We start from the raw sequence: 20,505 nt of genomic DNA, 5'->3' as shown, positions 1-20,505 counted from the left end.
ATTATTGGGCCTATTTTTCCGCCAATAAGCTTTATCTCATCAAGTGCTTATATCGATCTTTAGAACAACTGTATGACTGTTCAAAAATGACTTTTATGTAGATAGGAAGATATTTAATATTGCCGATTTAAAATAATATTATTGTGATAGAAGCTGAAAACGATAGACGAAAGCTCTTGGTTCTGTGGGAAGCGGTATGTGTCGTCTATGATTGATCTAGCTGCAGTTTATATTTTGTCGACCGGAGCTAAATTATCCTAAATTGTAAATATTTCATCTCGTTTAAGTATGAATATAGTTCCTAATTGTGTACAAGATCTTGTAGTTCTAATGTGTATCCGTTCTTTAAACTATATGCACCGTCAATGACGCTTCAGCTCGCTAATCCTTTGAGCTAAGTCTCACGTCGCAGTCTGTAATTTAACGACAGTAAAAAAATTATCAAAATATGTATCAGTTCATTGGTCTTCGAGACATTCGCTATCAGCTATCATACATAATACACATACAGGTGGATCGAATACATAACCTCCTTTTATTGAAGTCGGTTAAAAATATGAAATTTGTCTTATTGAAATTTTTCACAGTTAATATCAAAAACAAATAGCGAGGAGGAGGATAGTGTGAAAATTCGATAATCCCATGTAACATTGGTTTGATTATGTAAAAAAGATTCGTTGTTTTGCCGTGGATGGCATATAAGACTGGAAGGAAGTGGAGTATCGGTGAAACAATCTGAGTTGAGTTAGTGTCGCCGTGTGCGGTTAGTGTGATGGCCGGTGTTGGTGCGACGCGCGGTAGAGTGACCCATGGCTAACTCGCCGGACGTGGGTCTGCTTGCAGCTAGCCTCCTCCGGCTCATCATTGGTGAGTCTTCTTTTATTCATTCAACTAACCGATGCCTGCGACTTCATCCGCGTGGATTTAGGTTTTTAAGAATTCCGTGGGAACTGTATGATATTTTGGAATAAACAGTAGTCCATGTCACGCCAGGTAAAAAATCACGCCGATCTGTTCCGTTCTGATGTGATTGAAGGACAAACCAACGAATAAACACACATTTGCACTATTATATGGGTAGTGATTGCTCTGTGGTAAGAGCTAAAAAACATACTTTTCTAACGATGCGATGTACGGTTTTTGAGAAGATACATTATTTTGATGAGTAGACAGGTAGATGCTTCAACAAACAAAAATATAATTGTTTCGAATTTAATGTACACAGGTGATTTTTTTCAAATCACCTGAAGAAATTACCTTCAGCAAAGACAGCTGGTAAAATTATGGTAAAACTTGACGTGTTATTGTTATTATAACGACAGGTTATAACGCTAGAAAACCCTAATAATATGGTCGTTACGATATAACTTGAAATATTATAATGACGGGTTATAACGATCGAAAACGCTGATACGATTGAAAGTCAGGGGCCAGATTGTCCTAGAAATAGTATCAAAACTTTTATTATAACTGTTTTTCGATACAATCAAAGACTGAATTGGAAATATCAAATAATCAATTCTCGGAAAATTGCCTTGAAAGGAAATTGGTTAGACGTAGCAATTTTTTCATCGTTTTCGGTTGGTTTCTCTAAAGCTTTTGCTTTGGGATGCTCACGTTTCTTGTGTGCAGGTGTGTAGATAGGTGGCGACAGCAGTAGTTCCTTTGCTTTTCCTAGTTTTAATCTTCCTAATGCGTCGTCTGATGTGCACACTACGAATGCCCGTACTCGGCTTTTGCGAGCACTATATTTATGTTTAATTTGCCTATATGAACATAACGTTCTTCTAATACCCGGCTGTTTGTACAAGCTGGCTCTCTAATATTTTTTCTTTATACTGCTACTCACATAACTTTGCGATGGGAATTAAAAAACTTTGAATATAATGTCGATGTTATAGCCTTTGGTTGACGCCATTTGTAATGGATGACCATAATTTAATAGGTATACCTAATGGGGGTAACTGGTAAGGAATATAAAAATCCGAACTAGTGATAATTTAGTTTTACACATTAAAAAAAATTCTAACATGACAAAAATAATCTTTTAAATTTGGAATTTTGAATAATATTTTCAACCCCCGACTCAAAAAGAGGGGTGTTATGAGTTTGACGTGGGTATCTGTGTATCTATCTGTGGCATCGTAGCTCTTAAACTAATGAACCGAATTTAGTTTTTTTGTTTGAAAGGTGGCTTTGGTCGAGAGTGTTCTTAGCTATAATCCAAGGAAATCAGTTCAGCCGTTTGAAAGTTATCAGCTCTTTTCTGGTTACTTCTAGATCTCTGGTCTGGTGGGAGGCTTCGGCCGTGGCTAATTGCCATCCTACCGGCACAGCCATGTTGCCAAGCGATTTAGCGTTCCGGTGCGATGCCGTATAGAAACCAAAGGGGTATGGCTGTAGTGAAAACGCTATACTCCTTCCAGCTTAGCCCGCTTCCATTTGAGACTGCATCATCACTGACCACTAGGTGAGATTGCAGTTTGCAAGGGCTGACTTGTATCTGAATAAATAAATAAAAATTAAATTTTAAAATCCTCCACAAGTTAGAAAATTAGTTTTCAGAACATTTCGCAAGTATAAGGTATGGATTTTCATATAACACATTCATATTATTATTAACTGCCCAAGGAATAGGTAAGCCCACTCGAGTGAATCTGGGCTGATTAACTAGTAATAAAAATACGAGTTTAATTTTATATTTAAACCAAAATTGTTTATTATTTTAACCAAGTTTATATCTTGCTCCTTTCATCAGTGTTCAGTGAATTAATATTGCTTCCAATAACTGAAATGAATCTCTGTATTGCATCTGAATCAATTCCGACGTACCGAAAATTGATTCATCGAAATTCTTCGATAAAGTGGAACATGTATTTATTTAACAATATTTACTTCATATTGAAGAAATTAAAGCAGTGGTGGGGTTCAACGTGGCTTTTAATTATGTTCTCAAACTTTTATTAAATCAGAGTAAATTTTCGTGGCAAATTACCTACTGCATTAAATTATTTTCTTTACTATAAAGTCATGTGAACAGAGTTCGTGTTACTTATTGAATATTGTAAATTTTCTGAGTAAATCGAATTCTTTGCTCGCTAGTGACCATTCAAGTATTTGAAAACGTCTGAACACATTGATGAAAACAAATCAGATTTTTGGTTTTTTTGTAACGATTATTATTTTACTAAACCTCTCTCTATTTTGATGTATCTAGCTATATCACAATATCAATTTCATAATTAGTTCATGATTATCTCCCCTCTACTTCCTACTTAACAAACTTATTAATTACTCCCCTCCTCTTTTCAAACCTTGAAATTAATAGAGAATAGGCACTTTCTACGCAAGCATTGAAAGCACACTCCATATTAGGCTACATCACTTGCAAGCAGACCCAGCCAAGCGCTAGTCTATACCTAAAAAAAATATATACTGGCTGAGTAGGTATTAAACTATTTATTGTATTCAGAACTCTAGTGAAGTTGATCGTCAGTGTCTACTTGTTAAAATTGCGTAATCGTTTCGAATTGCCAAATAAATTTATTGTGAAACACTTTTAATCCGATAAATAATTACACAGCAGAATATTCGTTACCACAATAACCAATGTATATAACATGGTATTAAATTGAAGTCTATAGCATTTAATATTTTCATTGGATGTGGTTAAAGATACCACTGGCACTTCATAAAAACAAATAAACGAAACAAACGTTATATTTCCGTGTGCTGATACAGCCGATAGCAATCGGAGCGTATAAATATTGGTTACCTGTCAAATCTAGGTTACAATAATAAAGAGAACCGACTAAATACCGGGAAAATGGTAGAAAGAAAGAGTAGGTAGATATTATACAATGTAAGTCGCGCAAAGAGCTATGGAGAGGGATATGTTAGGATTTTCCCTGAAGGAGTGATGTCCGTTTTACGAAAGTACAAGAAGAGTGGAGACTGTTAACGTTAAGCAGCACAATGGACTGATGATAAATAATATCAAGAAATAGGATGAGGAAAGCAATAGATTTAGGCTTTCCCTAATGCACGTCACCACACCCTATGTTCAGTGGGCATTCAGAGACGATTCAAACCAAGTGTTTGAGAGCCTGAGAGTTTTCTATAATCGCACTTAGCTAACGTGATCACTATGGCCAAATCCTACTCATTATGAGAAAAGATTCGTGCTCAGTAGTGAAGCGGCGATGGGTTGATAATGATGATGAGGATTGCCTATATTAATATCTAGTTTAACGTTTTAACACATTGACTTACTTCATCAATTATTACTTAGATTGGCAACAATTTTCATTACCTTTATTAGTACAAATGGCCTCAGCTGTATAGACGATGTAATGTAATGGTTGTCTTTTCCCTTTTCGCTTTCAGTAAATAAAGCCTTATTTTGTTTTTCTTTGTGATAAAAGAGTTTGGCTAACGTTTAATTGCAGAAAACCAACATTGTTTCGTTTTAATTTAAAAATTCACTTCGGTACTTCTTGCTATGGGTCAAACCTTTTCATTATGGTGGCAGTTTTCAGATAGTAGGTAAGCTATGAGCCCTGCAGTTTTTTTGACATAGATATTATTATGTATGTCGTAGAGTCAATATTAAAAAGAGGTTTTAATGTCATAGACTCCGTGAAAAGTAACGTTACGTGAAAAACGCAGCCATATTTGTTTAGCTGTCATTGTCAGAGTTGGATTTTGATCGGCACGCGTTGCTGTGTTCAGAATTCACTCTCGCATTTTACTATTATCAGAATATTTGCGTAGCGATTGGCGATTCATTCCAGTAGTGATTATATTCTCTTTGATTCATGCTTGTTCTGGCTTCGGTGCGAGTAGGTTCTCAGTAGATACGGTGTGTGAGTGTCGACTGTAACTGTAGGTTTTAGAATAGTGGTTACCTAAAGTGGTACTGGTGGTTGAACGAGTTGTTATTGTGGTGATTAGGTTAGATGGTTGGTTTGGGGCCGGTGTAGGGGTGGAAGGAGCCGGTCTAGGTAGGTTAGGTTAGGTTTACCTAGTTACGCTGGAAGTTGTCACGTGCAGTGAGAGTTATCATGTTTGTAGTTGCGGGTAATTCAATATCATTTGATAGTCTAAGAATATCGTTAGTGCGCCCCCGAAGGCTCGGTTAATCTAAAGGTTGCTATCCTGACATATCCGCTTAGTTATTATCCAGGTTTACTAGTGGTTAGATCATGCTTCAATCTTAATAATCATTAGAAGCGCCTACAAAGTAATAAAAAAGTGAAAATATGCCCACGATAACCTGATAACACCCTCGGCCTCCGTTATGTAGATATCTCAAACATGCCACAAATTGTTTAAATCTGAGTTCTAAAAAGTATTTTTATTGATATTTTTTTGTCATTACAAGTTCAGACTTCAGAGATATTCAGCGGGCGATGGAAAGAGCTATGCTTCAAATTTCTCAGAGGCATCCTTTGGATTTCTCTTTGTGATCAAATTAGAAATGAGGAGATCCGTAGGAGAACCAGATTAAGTAATATGTTAGTTTAGTCAACGGGTTGCGAAGCTGGAGTAGCAACGGATAGGGCACACAGTACGGTAAACCGATAGACGTTGGGGTGCCAAAATGCTAGAAAGCAGGTAGGTACTTTCGCACCAGAAAGCGCAGTGTTGATGACCTCCCCACTTTCTGGATAGACGGCATCAAACCGGGGGCCGCTGGATTCAGGCGGCGCAAGAGCTTGGCGTGTGGCCTACAAGAGACGTAAGAGACGGACGAGAAATGTCCAGCAGTATATGTTTATCGGTTGATAATAATGATGACGATATTTTTGCCATTAAAATGAAAACTGTATACAATTGTATAACAAAATACAAACCCAAAAGAGATTTTTTGTGGAATCCAGAGAAACATTTATTTTGCACAAGTGCTGAAAAGGTGGTTTGTTCGAACTAATATTACCGTTGTTTACGAGCTGCAGAACCTGTGAACGCAGTTTATCGCCCGGAAACCGGCTAACCACCGTATGCTCTAGATAATTGGTGCTGTAAATTTAGTTCATAAGGTAACGTCAAGTGCCAAACTCAGCTCACTAGTAAGTTTAAAGTTAATTACCAACTTCGATAGATGTAATTAATATCCGTGCCGTTGGTCGTGACAGCACTGAGCCGCTGTTTTGTAAGAAAAATACTAAAAAGTAAGCTTCATAAATGTACGATGTCTGATAAAGTGAGTGCGTCACAGGGTTACAAAGTGAAAGTTATTGAACGTAAAAAAATATAATGTTTTTTTTCTTACTAACAACAATTTCTATGTACTAAAGTTTTTTTATGTAAAATCAACTAGTTTTTTCAGGAACCCAGTACGGATTGTTTGATGGTTCTTGTTAACGCATAACTCGGTACACTATTCAGACACAAACAAATAATCGAAGGTTCCCTAAGAATAGCATTACGTTTGTGGAACAAGTAGGTAACCCTTGGAGTACTCGGTAATTATAATATAATTCATATGCTGCTACACATACCTTGGACATCTCTCTACTTTGTATAATATTAATTTATACGTAGATTATGTGAAATTGCAATCAATAATATTTAAAAATATCGGAATAAACTATACCTAACAGTATTGAAAAACCGCTCTTTTGATTACAGAAAAATGCATCAATTAATCTCTGGTAATTCGTAATTTGATTGGGTTAAATTTCGTTATTCGTATTTCTATATTTTTGTCGGATCTTGTGAAAAATATAGAGAAACGTATCTGCTAAAAATTGTACCGTCAAACAATTCGTGTGGTAGAGTTTTTATCGTAGTTGTAGATTCTCGTAACTACCAGGATAGTTCGTTTTATTATAGATTCTACTTTCATTTCTATCAGGCATGTTTGTATCTATAAAACAATTTCTTAAGCAGAACTCAATTTCTTATATCTACAGATATTAAAATTGCGATCAATAAGTTTATTTTAATGATGAGAGATTACGTTCTGAACAGTTAACTTTATGGATTGAGAATAGAACATTTTATATGAAATATCTCTTATTGCCGGGGTGAATTTAAAATATGAATTCATAGCATATTCGCACAATCTGTGGTGCGTATTGAATATTTATAATGGCTTCGCGTTTTTGCTACGTGATCTGTCGCTTGCAACGCATCGGTAGCGATGTGAATAATCTAGACTACCTCAGATATTCTCTTTTGACAGGCAATCCTTTATTATCGTTGACGGTTCTACCGGGCATTTAGTATTGCAAAATGTATGCCTTATTTACAAGTGTAAATTAAAAATTTATAACACCCCCGACGATCCAAAGTATTTGAGTTTTCCAAAACATCATTTTCAAATAAATAATTATGTATTTAGGCAACGTCCATCTTGACAGCTTGACATTTGTCTATTGACATAATATTAAGAACCTACTGGTTATCTAACCTTCTTTTCTACAAGAAAACTAGAAAAGAGCTGATAACTCTTAAACGGCTGAACCAATTTTTTTAGATTATAGCTAAGAACACTCTCGATCAAGCAACCTTTCAAACAAAAAAAAAACTAAATTAAAATCGGTTCATTCGTTTAGGCGCTACGATGCCACAGACAGATACACAGATACACAGATACACAGATACACAGATACACAGACACACAGATACACACGTCAAACTTATAACACCCCTCTTTTTGGGTCGGGGGTTAAAAAGGAAAATAATGCCGCGTTGACTCGTTCAATTTGTTGGTTCCATTAAATGTTCCGTGAGAGTAAGTTATAGTTTTATTAATCAGCATAAGTGGCAAATACATTGTGATCCCCTACACTCCTAATGGTCGACGCTCTTCTGGACAGTATTACAACGTATGATATCTTCCATATATTTTTATGTATCTAAAAAGAGAAACTGACTGACACATCAATGTAGAGAGTAGGTACATAGGTAGAGCTGAAATCGCAAATTCTAAGAACTTGAGAGTTATAGGATCTCTCTGTATATAAAACTCCCACTGATAAAAAAACAGAGCCCAAACTATTAACAAGGTAAAATGGCAGTGGGCAGGCATGCCATGCTTATGATAGAGGTAATGACCGTTGAAGCCGAAAAGTCTTAGAATGGAGACCATGTACAAGTAAGCATAACGTAAGACGCTCTCTATGACGATATAGGGAGGGTGATGGGAAATAACTGGTTGAGAAGACAGAGGTTCGGTGTGGTGGCGCCCATTAGGCAAGGTATATTAATATGTCCAACAATGAATTACCATAGGCTGATGGTAATGATTCGAAGAGTATTTGCTTTCTTGATGCACTAACAATTTTTTTACTAAATCCGAAATTAAGAGTACACATGTAAAGTCGCAATCCTAATAAAAAAGGGAGAGGGGGAGGCTTCTCGCGGCGGGTCAAGAGGCTATGACGCGCCCTCGACCCACGCCACCTACCTGAGACCGACTTTAAACTTTTTGAAACCCTACAGTGGCTTTCATTAAGCCACGCCAAGAGTCCAGACGTCATTTGTGAGAAGTGCACCTGGCAGTAAAATAATGGACGCAATAATTGATTTCCTTGATTACTTTTGCAAGTACGATTTCCGCTATAACCAGTAAAAATAATTGAATTCTTTAATAAGTTGAATTTATTAAATTTATAAACACGACTGCCCTGGCATATTTATTTTCAAAAAATTTATAGCTAGTGTCATTTGGGATATTGTAAGGTGGAATAAAGACACATACATACATGGAAACATACATGAACCTTTAAAACATTAGGTAGGTACACTCCTTTTTTTGGGCAGCTGTGTAAAAAGCGGCGATAGCCTATCGTGCGAAAATCTGCTTACCTGAGAATTTTCTGTAATGTTCTCAAAGATGTGTAAAGTCTGGCTTCTTTGTATTGGGAAGGTATAGAAATGGTAGAATTTAAAGGGCTCATCCCTTAATAAGAATCGTTTTTTTTATGATTTTATAAGCAAAATAGTTTTGTAGTCATAGACTTTAGTATATAATAAAAGGGCCTTCCTGGATAGGCAGATGGACAATATAAACAAATGAAATTTTATTCTGAGGAACAAAATATAACTAAAAATTAAAAATAAATAAACCACGACGCAATTGGCACCGATTCTGTTGTCTTTCTCTAAACTAAATTTAGAGTATCTGCATCCTCCTCCTTTTAGTATTGTTGAAAAGGGACGGAACATGAATTTTACATTTAAAGACTAAATTTTAGTGCACGCTATAAATTTAAACAATAGGCTCGCGACTGGCCGCTAAAGTCACGAGGTTTGACAGCTCTAAATTAAATTTAGAACTGTCAAGATGTGCCTGTCCTTTTCATATTACAATAGTAAGAAGAGGATGCGAATACTCTATAATTTAGTTGCCAACAGAATCAGTACCAATGGTACCGATTCTGTTGTCTTTCTCTAAACTAAATTTAGAGTATCTGCGTCCTCCTCCTTTTAATATTGTTGAAAAGGGACGGAACATGAATTTTACATTTAAAGACTAAATTTTAGTGCACGCTATAAATTTAAACAATAGGCTCGCGACTGGCCGCTAAAGTCACGAGGTTTGACAGCTCTAAATTAAATTTAGAACTGTCAAGATGTGTCTATACTTTTCATATTACATTAGTAAGAAGAGGATGCGAATGCTCTAAAATTTAGTTGCCAACAGAATCAGTACCAATGTAGACGTCATTCAACTCAAATAAAACAACACAAACTAAACATTCGACCTCGAATGCGAACATTCCTTCTTTCTGTAATAGTATCTGAATTCCGCTCGGTCGTAGTAAAAGCTCCGAATATAGCTAGGGACCATCCCGCAAGTACACTCAAACCCTGCCTAAAAAATTGTAACGCTACAATGCAACAAAGAATGAAGTAAAATCCGTACTTTCGTACTAATATTATATTGTAAATGCGAAAGTGTGTCTACGTAGCAAACGTCTACACGAGAAAGTCTTTGGCATCATCTAGTAACTAGTTTAAAATCATCTATAGGTGTACCTATATTTTACCGTTGGCTAGCCTTTGCCTTAGGAGTCAGTGAAGATCCTTAGTAGAAATCTTTGTTTTCCTGACGTAGGAACAAAACTGGGGCCGGGTCAGATAGTATAGAATAAAAAATGTAAGTTCACCAACTGTCATGAACTGTGCCTCGGTGTAGCGATATTAGATTTGTATAGTAATTGTACTAAAATTTAACCTCTTATAGTTTATTTTTAAATGGCTGTGACACATAGTCGATGGGCTGACCGACTGGATGAAACTGTATTTAACAGTTCCTGGTATCATAAAATAAATAGGCGACTATTCATTTATTCGTATAATTTAATATAACAACAGGTTTAGTGCGTACGATTTTGCTAGCACAAAGGACTCGGGAGCACTCGGGAACGTCCATATGGAGTGTTTATTGGTAATTTGGCTCCTTTGTGACCGGCCACTGAGAGCTGTGTTAGCCGCATGAGCCGTCGATTCCCGGAGGCCAAATGTTCTGTTTCAGTTACATATAATAATATGTAAAAAGACTTGTGCTGACTGATTGACTGAACTATTAACGCATAGCCTAAAGCGCTGGTAGAAATACCATTCCTAAAGGGACCTTTAGGGCCGGAATTCCGAAAAATAGGGAATGAAAATTAATTTTTCAAGTCGATGCAAATTAGTATTTGGATTTAAAAATCATGAAATGCGTGTTTAAGATTTTCGTAAAAACCCCTAATATCGAAAAACGGGATGAAAGTTTGAATGAAACTCCATCATTTTTCAAAGTTATATTTATGAAAATTTTATTGGTGTTTGAACTTTCGGTCTAAAATTAAAAATCCTTTTCAATCTTTCCGCAATTCAAAAAATTCTATTTGAGTGAAGCCGAGGCAAGTAGGTTAGTAATATGATATTTAATAAGAAACGCCCAGCCGCGTAGACCACTCGCAGAATTTTGATGCGATCTTTTGTATTACCCTTGAACTAAACTTCGCTCCCCTTCGAGCCACTACTATAAAATATTGTCCGCATAACTTATCCCTCTCGGAGATTTATTCTCGCGGAAGTCAAGCGTCTACATGATTTTGAAATTTATCGGTTGAAAGTGCTGTTTGTTTCTTTTTATTTTGTCGTTTGTTGGAACTAGAAAATGCATTTTACATTAAAAGGAGAGAAAGAAATTGGAAAGAAGAATATTTTATATTCAATATTATGATATTTGCATACCTAAATTGCTTGGAATGGATTATGGGTTGTGAAATTGCCAGTTTGTTACCAACGTACAAAATAATCTTTATAGCAGATGATAATAATAATAACTAACCAAGTCAAGACCTAGTTGTATACATGTGGCAGATTGAAGCGCTGCGTTAGGCGACAAAAACAATAATGTGTTTTGAATAGAAACTCCAGGCCAGCGCGGTGAGGCTGTGGTCTTCATGTTTGTTTTTTGTCGCTTACCGCGCTACTCTAAGCTGTCGCTTATGTGACGAGTCCGTGGCCTGTTTACATTACAAGCTTTGTTCTTTCAGCGACAGGCCTACCGCCGTTGTTTTACGGCTATACCTAGTTCACTATAGTGTGATGATCGCAATCGTTTCTGATTGGCAGACACTCCTACTTACTTTAAAACAGTTGTGTAGTAAATCATTACTACTTATTGTAGTTAATATATTCAATTTAGCGCCATTTAAAATCTACTTAATCGCGAAACATTGGTGAGATATCAGTGAACACAGTATATGTTTCTTTGTGTGCTCGAGCATTTACTGGTCTCTCTGTGTGTCTTTGTTTATTGATTTGTCCTTCAATCAAGCCGCAACGGAGCATAGAGCTGATATTATTTTTTCCATCTATATAGGTAACGAAGGCTACTTTTTCCCGGAAAATCAAAGAGTTCCCACGGGATTTTAATGAGTCCACGCAGATAAAGACGCAGACATCTAGTATAGGGACCATAAATTCAGCCAATAACAATAATTATTATTATTGGGGTTGATGATAATCAAAACTTTTGAGTTAAAAGGGCTGAGCCAGAATATCAATTATTTCATAACGCATAAAATATAGTTTAATATTAGCGTTTTGGAAGCGAAGGTTTCGTGTAAGATAATAAATGAGATTGGGTCAAAACTTGTGTAGTAACTCATGTGTAACTCAAACAGTTGATTTATAACATTACAAGCAGTCACAACTGAGAATGTGTTTGTATAAGACGAGAAGCTCAAACTATTCGTCAGTAGGTACGTATGTAATTCTAATTTAATTGTAGCTTCGAGTGACTAATCTGAGAGCATAGAATCACAGGTACGTTTCCAAGCAGTGAGGATATTCATGTTAACAAGTATCCTAGTTATATAATAGAAAATAATGGTAATTATATTTTGAACCATCTATAGAGAAAGTTTAATTGTCTACTCAATAACAACTTTAGAATAATATAGTAAAACAGTTTTAAGTTTTCTTTATTTCATTATTACAATGCACAGTTTTTTATCAATTTACGATCGTAAACGAATAAATAGTTTCATTTTACGAATCCGTTCTAAATTCTTATCACGTTTCATTTGTCGAGTTTTTCTGGAACGAAAGATAGAATACTAATATCGAATAACTTTGTTTTGTAGCATAAATAATTTGCTTTTTGTAATTTTATTTTATCAAACGAAACGTGTATCATAACGACTTAATAATATGTTGAGAAATAATAATTAATTAATAATACGTTTTGTTAACAATCGATATTTTATAGTGCTGTGCTTTTATCCATTTTAACTGACTTCCAAAAAGAAGAAGGTTCTCAATTCAGCCCGTTTTATAATGTTTTCTCAATGTCATTTTAATCTTAGCAACCGCCGAGTTTCTTGCTGGCTCCTCTCGGAAGAAAGGTATTCCAAATCACGACGATTAAAAAGCTTATTTGAATATTTTATTTCTGTTCCTCATATTTCTTTATACGGGATTTATGAAATAGACACGTAATCATGAACATAATCCTATTACATTATTACTGAATACCTACACATTATTTTGCCTGGAAAAGATCGCTAGGTCTAAGGCCGCCAAATTGTACCTACCTGCATATATTTTGTTGTGCTTTGTATGTGTTTTTTCTGTACTAATTTTGTGGGGTACAATAAAAGTATATTTAATATTTATTTATTCATTCATTCATTCATTATTGTATCAATGTGCAATGTAAGCTCCTCCATGGACAGAGGCGATAACTATTCAGGCTGGTCGTCCTCGATAGCTCGGAAGTTATCGCTAGCAAACATCCCAGTAGTTGTTCATAGCATATTTCATAATAATTACCGATTCGGAGCAGCGAGCCAGACCGCAACGGGCGTGCGGCCTGCGGTGCGGCCTGTCCACCTGTCCACGCCAGCATTCCGTATTCCTGGCCGATGCCCGATACCGCACCACTGCTTTGGATACGCACCCGTTCCTCGTGACATCGTATGAATTATCATTCGATATAGATTTGATCTCCGATTTCAAATTAAATATAAACTTTCAAAAATTTCGGAGTGTCTTGCTGGTTGTTGTCGATTGGATGGGCATTCATTCAAAACAACGTTATTTAAATCTTCTATAATATTTGTGTTGTAAAAATATTAATTTATATAGAGCTTTTGGATTGAAATTTGGAAATCAAAAGCTTCTTATCATAACCGATATCATACCACGTGCCCCATGAAAAGGCAATGCAAAGAAATATTATATTTGTGTGATAACTACCTATTAGAACAGCTACAAGTGGCCTTTGTACTTGCTATTCGGAGGGTGGACTTTGGCCTCCTTTTCGGAGGGTCCGGGGTTCCATCTCGGGCACTCACTTCTAATTTTCTGGAGTTAAGTGTGGTGCGTTTTAAGCATTAAAATAGAAATATAATGATTTTTTCATTCAAATAAACTGTTACAAGTGCTTTTGAACCGTCAACACAATCTACCACTATCAAAAGAAAATATCACTTGTTTTAACGATGAAGGAAAACATCGTCAGAAAATCTGCTTGCCTGAGAGTTCCCGATAATGTTCTCAACGGTGTGTGAAGTCTGCCAATACGAGCTTGGCCAGCGTGATGGACTATGGCCTAATCCCTTCTCATTCCGAGAGGAGACTCAAGCTCAGTAGTGGCCCAGCTATGGGTAGAGAGGATGACGATGACGGCGAATTTTGAAATGCGCTCTTATCTAACCAATAACCGTATTTACTGACCTATTTCAATGTATAAATTTTAAAACTCACATAGAATTGCAATGAACGCCCGACATCAGTAGTTAATACTCATAATATCCATTCAGGCTGACTTGTAGACGATAACTCTGCATGTATGTGGTCAGCATATTTCATATTAATTACCACATTAGAGCAGCAGTAGGTACTTATTGGTCCCAACCACAAACGAGCGCGCATCATACCGGGATGCTACGATTATGGTCCAACAGCCTGTTTACGTCAGATTTTAGTATATTTAAGGGGTCCATAGTAAAAAAAGGAACCCCTATAGTTCCGTTCAACTCGTTTGTCTGTCCGTCTGTCTGTTCATGTGTTATAGCTTTTTTTTTTAGAAACTAAGTTGATTTTTATTGAAACTTGTTATACCTCTACCTCAGAATAACATAATAGTACCTCTATATATCTCATTAATATCCAGATTTTGAAAATATTAATCTTTCTTTCTGGGCGCCTCCTAAACATTAAAAGCGAATGTAGAAGAAATAATTTTTGACATATTCCATTCAAAGGAACCTCGTTGAATAAGTACTTGAAAACCGTTCTCAGGTTTCTTAGGCACTGTTTGAAAAAAACTACTGTTTGCGAAATAATGTGCCACAAAGCAGCAGTTTTACGTGAGTTGAGTTTTCCAGCCTGTAACTCCTCACCTGCTATAAAAAAATCTGAACAATTCTAGAATATTAGCACATAATATTATGTACCTACTATGAAGATATACTTACCTAAACAAAATTATCATTTATCACAACTATTGTGAGAACTATAATTAACTATCTGCCTACTTATATTTGACAGAGATAAATAAGTAGGTATTATTATTGTGAACTTGGAACAAACTCTATAGTGAGAGGAAAAAATCACACGAATAATAACTTTGTTTCTGATTATTGTTCTTCTTGATTAACTAAGCAGTCGTACCTTATGCGGGTTCTAACTTTCACAGTTTATTTTTCCTGATCACCTCAACGTTTTTGCTGATGTATAAATTCTCCATAAATACCTAGTCAATCTGTTGACAGAAATATGTAGGTGTGGTGTGGATGGCGGGACTATAGGTTTGGATTAGAAGGATTGTTTATTTCGAAAACGAATTTCCCTCTTAAATTCATTTAATCGTGTTTTTGATAATAAATCTTTGAAATGCTTCAATAAATTTATCGTTAAATGGAATCTGCGGAATAGCAATTATTATGATAATTATGTCTTTGAAAATTGCCACTTAAGTTTTTTATGAAGCAATTTCCTTTGAATAGTTTCCAAGATCTTACCTTGTGATCAATGATGAATTATGGTGCAACTTGTAGAGAAGTTTTGTCGCATCTTTGATCGAATTCATACTTTTATTAGCTATTTTTAGGGTTCTATATCTCAAAAGAAAAAAAGGAGCCCTTATAGCATCATTTTGTTGTTTTTCTGTCTGTTTGTCATGTCTGTCAAGAAAGGGCAATCAAAACCTGAGTATAGGGTAGGTACTTTCCTTTGACCTAGAATCATGAAATTTTGGCAGGTAGGTAGGTTATCTTACAATTTTGTCAAAATTGTATCTATGATCTTCTTTTATAATTAACTAAGTATGTAACTTATTGACAGATTACAGATGAATTGGCTAATAATTTCGGTCGTAAGAGTTTGTCCAAAGCTGAGAGTTGTTACCTATTTAGCGTTTTTGAAACTTGCAACAGTGCGGAAAATACCTATCACTTGTTTTTATTACCTCATCTGATTTTGATAAGTATTATTAGGTGATTTATTCACATGTTTTTAATCCGGGGTTACACAGCCTAATTTCTTTTAAATTTTCGCCATTTTCATTCAGTATTATCATAGCGCCATCTACATTTTCAGTACTTATTTCGTTGTCACAAGTTTTCAGTGCTGCCCCCTCGTTAGTACCTGAACCATAGACTAGCATCATCCTTTTGCAACCCCCCGCTAGATGGCGTTGAACAAAGTAAAACTACGTTTTCCCGTAGGGTGGCATTGTACGCATGGAAGTATAAATCAATTTGGCTTATAACTGATGACGACGCATAGAGCGGTGGTGTACGGGAGAATTGTTCACCAGATTTTCCCCAGATGGCTCTTGCAACTGTAGAGTTTGATATTTCACTTCACAGCTAATCTCTACGGGAAATACGTATATTGCTGCAATTCTTTTTACTTTTTCGATATTATTTTTCTAAAAAATTTACCGTACATGACCAGGATCGTAATAATAAAATAATATGGTCATACTATTTTATTATTTTTATTATTTTTATATGTATTATTAAGTGTATTATTTTATTACGATTAAACACCTACACCTAAAACCCCTTCTCGAAATCTGTACTTAGCAAACATTACAATTCCAAGATTATCGTCAGATAGTATGCCTTTGCCTTATCGATATTCAAGAGATTTTGAAAGGTCTGTCCTTTTCAAGAGAACAAAACCTTTCCCAAGTTTGTCTGAGAAGTCAATCAATTTATATGGTTATTTGTTTCAGGTAAGCGAATCTTTTCCTTTCGTCCCTTCGGTTGTATTGGAACATTTACTAGCCGTGTCGTCACAACAAAGGTATGTTAAGATTAATTACTAGATCTAACTGATCTTATAAAAAAATTGAATTTTTTTTAATATGTAAGTTTAAATAGTTAATAAATACTTAACTTTAAATAAAATTATCTGGTCTAAAGGATGTCCATCGCCATTCAGCTTGGCAATGATGCCAGCTTGAAAAAATTATATGAATGAAGCGGTATAAGCTATATATTTATTGAGTAGAACATTATGATCATTATGATCATGAACACGTTATCATCATAAATCATCAACGTGATTTATACAATGAAATATAACAATTTTGTAAAACTTTACACGCTTTCTATAAACAATCTCCTCAAAGAACCTCTATTTCCTTGCAATTTTACATTAACCCTAAATAAGTAAACAAGGCAATTTATATTCCGTTCATGTTTTGTCAAATGATGGGGTACATTTGGACAGTGTAATATCACGTAGCGTTTATAATATTATAATATACACTGTTATTATCCTTAGCACAGACTTGATATTACTGCTTGCAAGCTAAAACGGGCGTTGAAATAACAATTTTCTGTACCTAGCTTAGGTATATTTTAGACATTAGAGGCAATTTAAAAATGTATAATATAACCACAAATCTGCTTTTAACAGCGAACCCTATTCTAAATAAAAGAAACAACAAACGAAAATGTTCATTTGTTTTGTATTACTTTATCTTAGCTTACTTAAATGAACTTACGTGCTAATAGGCACCTAAGTGACAAGTGTAAATTAAAAATTTATAACACCCCCGACAAGTGAAGGTTACTAAAAAAGAGCTGAAAACGTTCAAACGGCTAAACCGATTTTCTTCGATTATAGCTAAGAACACTCTTCCACTAAGATCAAGCCACCTTTCAAACAAAAAAAACTAAATTAAAATCGGTTTATTAGTTTAGGAGCTATGATGCCACGGACAGATACACAGATACACACATCAAACTTATAACACCCCTCTTTTTGGGTCGGGGGTTAAAAAAACATTTTATTGTATAATACACAAATACATATTATAAAAGTAGTAGATTTTGGATGAAAATACATTAACAACAACTTAGTTTCCACTTGAGTTTAGCGAGTTTGGTAAATTATGACCGTAAGTTATTATGCGCTTGTAATTGAATGAGGCGCCAGAGCAGTTTCCCTATTAATTAATGTAAAAGTGAATTGTTTACGTAACAGGTACCTATCCTAAATAATAACTTATATTTATTATTTATTGTAGTTACTTCTTATAAGTATACTAGCTTGCCATGCTCGCGACTTTGTCCGCGTGGACTATACAAATTTCGGACTCCTAGGGTTTAATTTTCAAAAAGCCTTTCTTAGCGAATATCTACGTCATAATAGCTATCTGCATGCCACATTTTAGCCCGATCCGTCGTTTTCGTCGATTCCATCCGTAGTTTGAGCTGTGCGTTGATATATCAGTCAGTCAATCACCTTTTCCTTTTTTCGATTACCTAACAGGAGGTAGTTCTTCATTCGGCCTGTTTTTTACCCGACTACGGCAAAGCCGAAAAGAAGGGTTATGATTTTATATATATATTAGATTACAATATTGTTAAGTGAAAGGTAAATAGATATTCACAAAGTTTGGAACTAAATCTGAAGTTGTTTATTTCATCTCGTTGCAGTAGGATGATTAAATCCGCGCGAATTAATCAGGTAAAATCTGGTCTTTAATATATCAGTAACTGTGGTCGTAAATCGACGAGTATGGGTGAGCGGCATCGATTGTTGCGGCCGGACGCAGCTACCATTTCCGTGTCCAATGCCCACTATTCATTCGTCGAGCGTACAATGTGACCCGTTATCGGACATTTAAACTAGTAATTACCTGGGACCACGTTCCGAAGAATCGGATTGCTAGTTAGGAATCTGCTGAAAATGCTTAGAGAATACCTTTGATAATAGATTGTTTATTACTAAGCTGCAAAAGTAAACTAAAATAGTCTCGTAAACACAGTAATAAAACAATGATTTGCACCTATTGCTTATTGATTTTTTCGTTGTGAGTTTATTTGGTTATAAGTCTGAAAAATCAAAGTAGCTGAGTAAACGATGAGAGAAATATATCGTGAAAAAAAAATTATTTGCAAAATAGTTTCGAGATTGCCCATTTGATATTTTTAATTTTACTATCTTGATACGGGCTTTCGGGTATGATATTTTCATTTCACACCAGCGTTTTCTTTTTAAGACCATGTTTGTAAAACGAACGGGAAGAATAGTAAAGGGCATTTCTGAGAAATCCTTTCACAAAATGGATTCGAAAATGTAATGCTGTTGAATTATTTGGTGAGCTAGGTACGTCTTTGCGGTTTATTCGTAAAGGAATGTATATCGAAGGTTTCGGAAACATCAACACTAAAGATAAATAAAATGTATTTGGGATTTTATTTTTTGTTCTCGTATATTTTGTTTTAAACAGATAGTACCTACCTAATCTGAACCAGGTAGTAAACCATGAATTCTTTTCAGATTATTCCTTTGTTTGCCTCTAAACTAGAGCGATAGATACTTAGTTATATTTTGCCACTGTGCAAGTTTAATTTCATTTGTACTCTTTTTTTTTTTTTGTTTATACTTAAAACTTTTCAGTCATCAATAATGAAATAAGTAGGCAAGTTTTGTTTCACGCTTGTAATAAAAGCAACCTTACGGAAATTGTATTGATAAATTGGTCTAAATGTTATAAATATAGTCTAGAAATTGTTGACTTTGATAAATAAAAATATTAAAAAAATGTGACTATCACTATCGCCTCCTATTTACACTACAACAAAGTAAGTTATTATAAGTTATATTAAGTTATATTTCCCTAACTTACTTAAAATTTCAAAGTTTGGACGTTTGTAACTCTTTTACGCCACAATGACATAAACAATTTGGCTGAAATTTAAAATGGAGATATTTAATAATCTGAACGAACACATATAATTATTAAGATACTTTTATTTCGGAAAAGCAAAGAGTTCCCGCGGGATTCTTAAAAAACCTATTTATTCACGCGGTGAAGTCGCGGGCATCATAATATTTTCATGGATTTCTATTTCTATTCATGAATCTTTCAATGCTGTCAATGTAATGGCCAGGCTCAATTATTTATCGAAGGCTGGGCTCTAAACTTTTTATTAAAGGTTTCAAAGTCGAAACGTGACGAGCGTTCGAGATCTCGGTGTGGATGTATGCGGCGATTGATGACTATAAGGGGAAAGATCCTGCGTCACCTCTACCAATTTCATGAAAGTTACGAAACTATTTCAAGTCTATTAAGTTTATGAGTTAATACCCGCTGAATACGAAATTTAGCTAAATTACTTTTTCATTGAATTCTACTAAAATTTGGCCTTTCATATGAATTTTGAAACAAAACATACTTATATTATATGCATAAACTTTCCGATATTATTAGTCTAGCTAGATTCTAACATAAAGTTGAACATTCTATGGATAGGGGCATGTTTTGCGAGGAATTTTGGGATTTAATTAGCGCACATGCTAAACATGTTATCTTGCTTTCATATAGAGTAGTGGCTCTAACTTACAGTACACTACTTATTTAGATAATATACATCAACACTAAGTTTGGATATAACAGGGTAATTAATATCCGGAACTAATGGATTGATTCTGAGAATTCTTTCATTGATAGCTACATTATCCCCGAGTGCTATGATGCTATTAATTGAATCAAAGTCGCAAGCAAAAGCTAGTTGTTGT

At 35.1% G+C, this 20,505-nt stretch overlaps 1 protein-coding gene across 1 annotated transcript in view; it reads left to right on the top strand.

The window, feature by feature from the left end:
- Nucleotides 1-603: 603 nt before the first annotated feature.
- Nucleotides 604-20,505, top strand: part of LOC123867484 (neural-cadherin-like) — a 201,076-nt gene continuing 181,174 nt past the window's right edge. The window contains exon 1 of the mRNA XM_045909533.1: nucleotides 604-867. Coding sequence (XP_045765489.1) covers nucleotides 810-867 — 58 coding nt within the window. The 5' untranslated portion in view covers nucleotides 604-809. The remainder of the gene's footprint in view (nucleotides 868-20,505) is intronic.

This window comes from Maniola jurtina, chromosome 1 (genome assembly GCF_905333055.1).
Source record: "Maniola jurtina chromosome 1, ilManJurt1.1, whole genome shotgun sequence".
Classification (NCBI taxonomy): domain Eukaryota; kingdom Metazoa; phylum Arthropoda; class Insecta; order Lepidoptera; family Nymphalidae; genus Maniola; species Maniola jurtina.
This window is presented reverse-complemented; position numbering and strand designations above follow the sequence as displayed.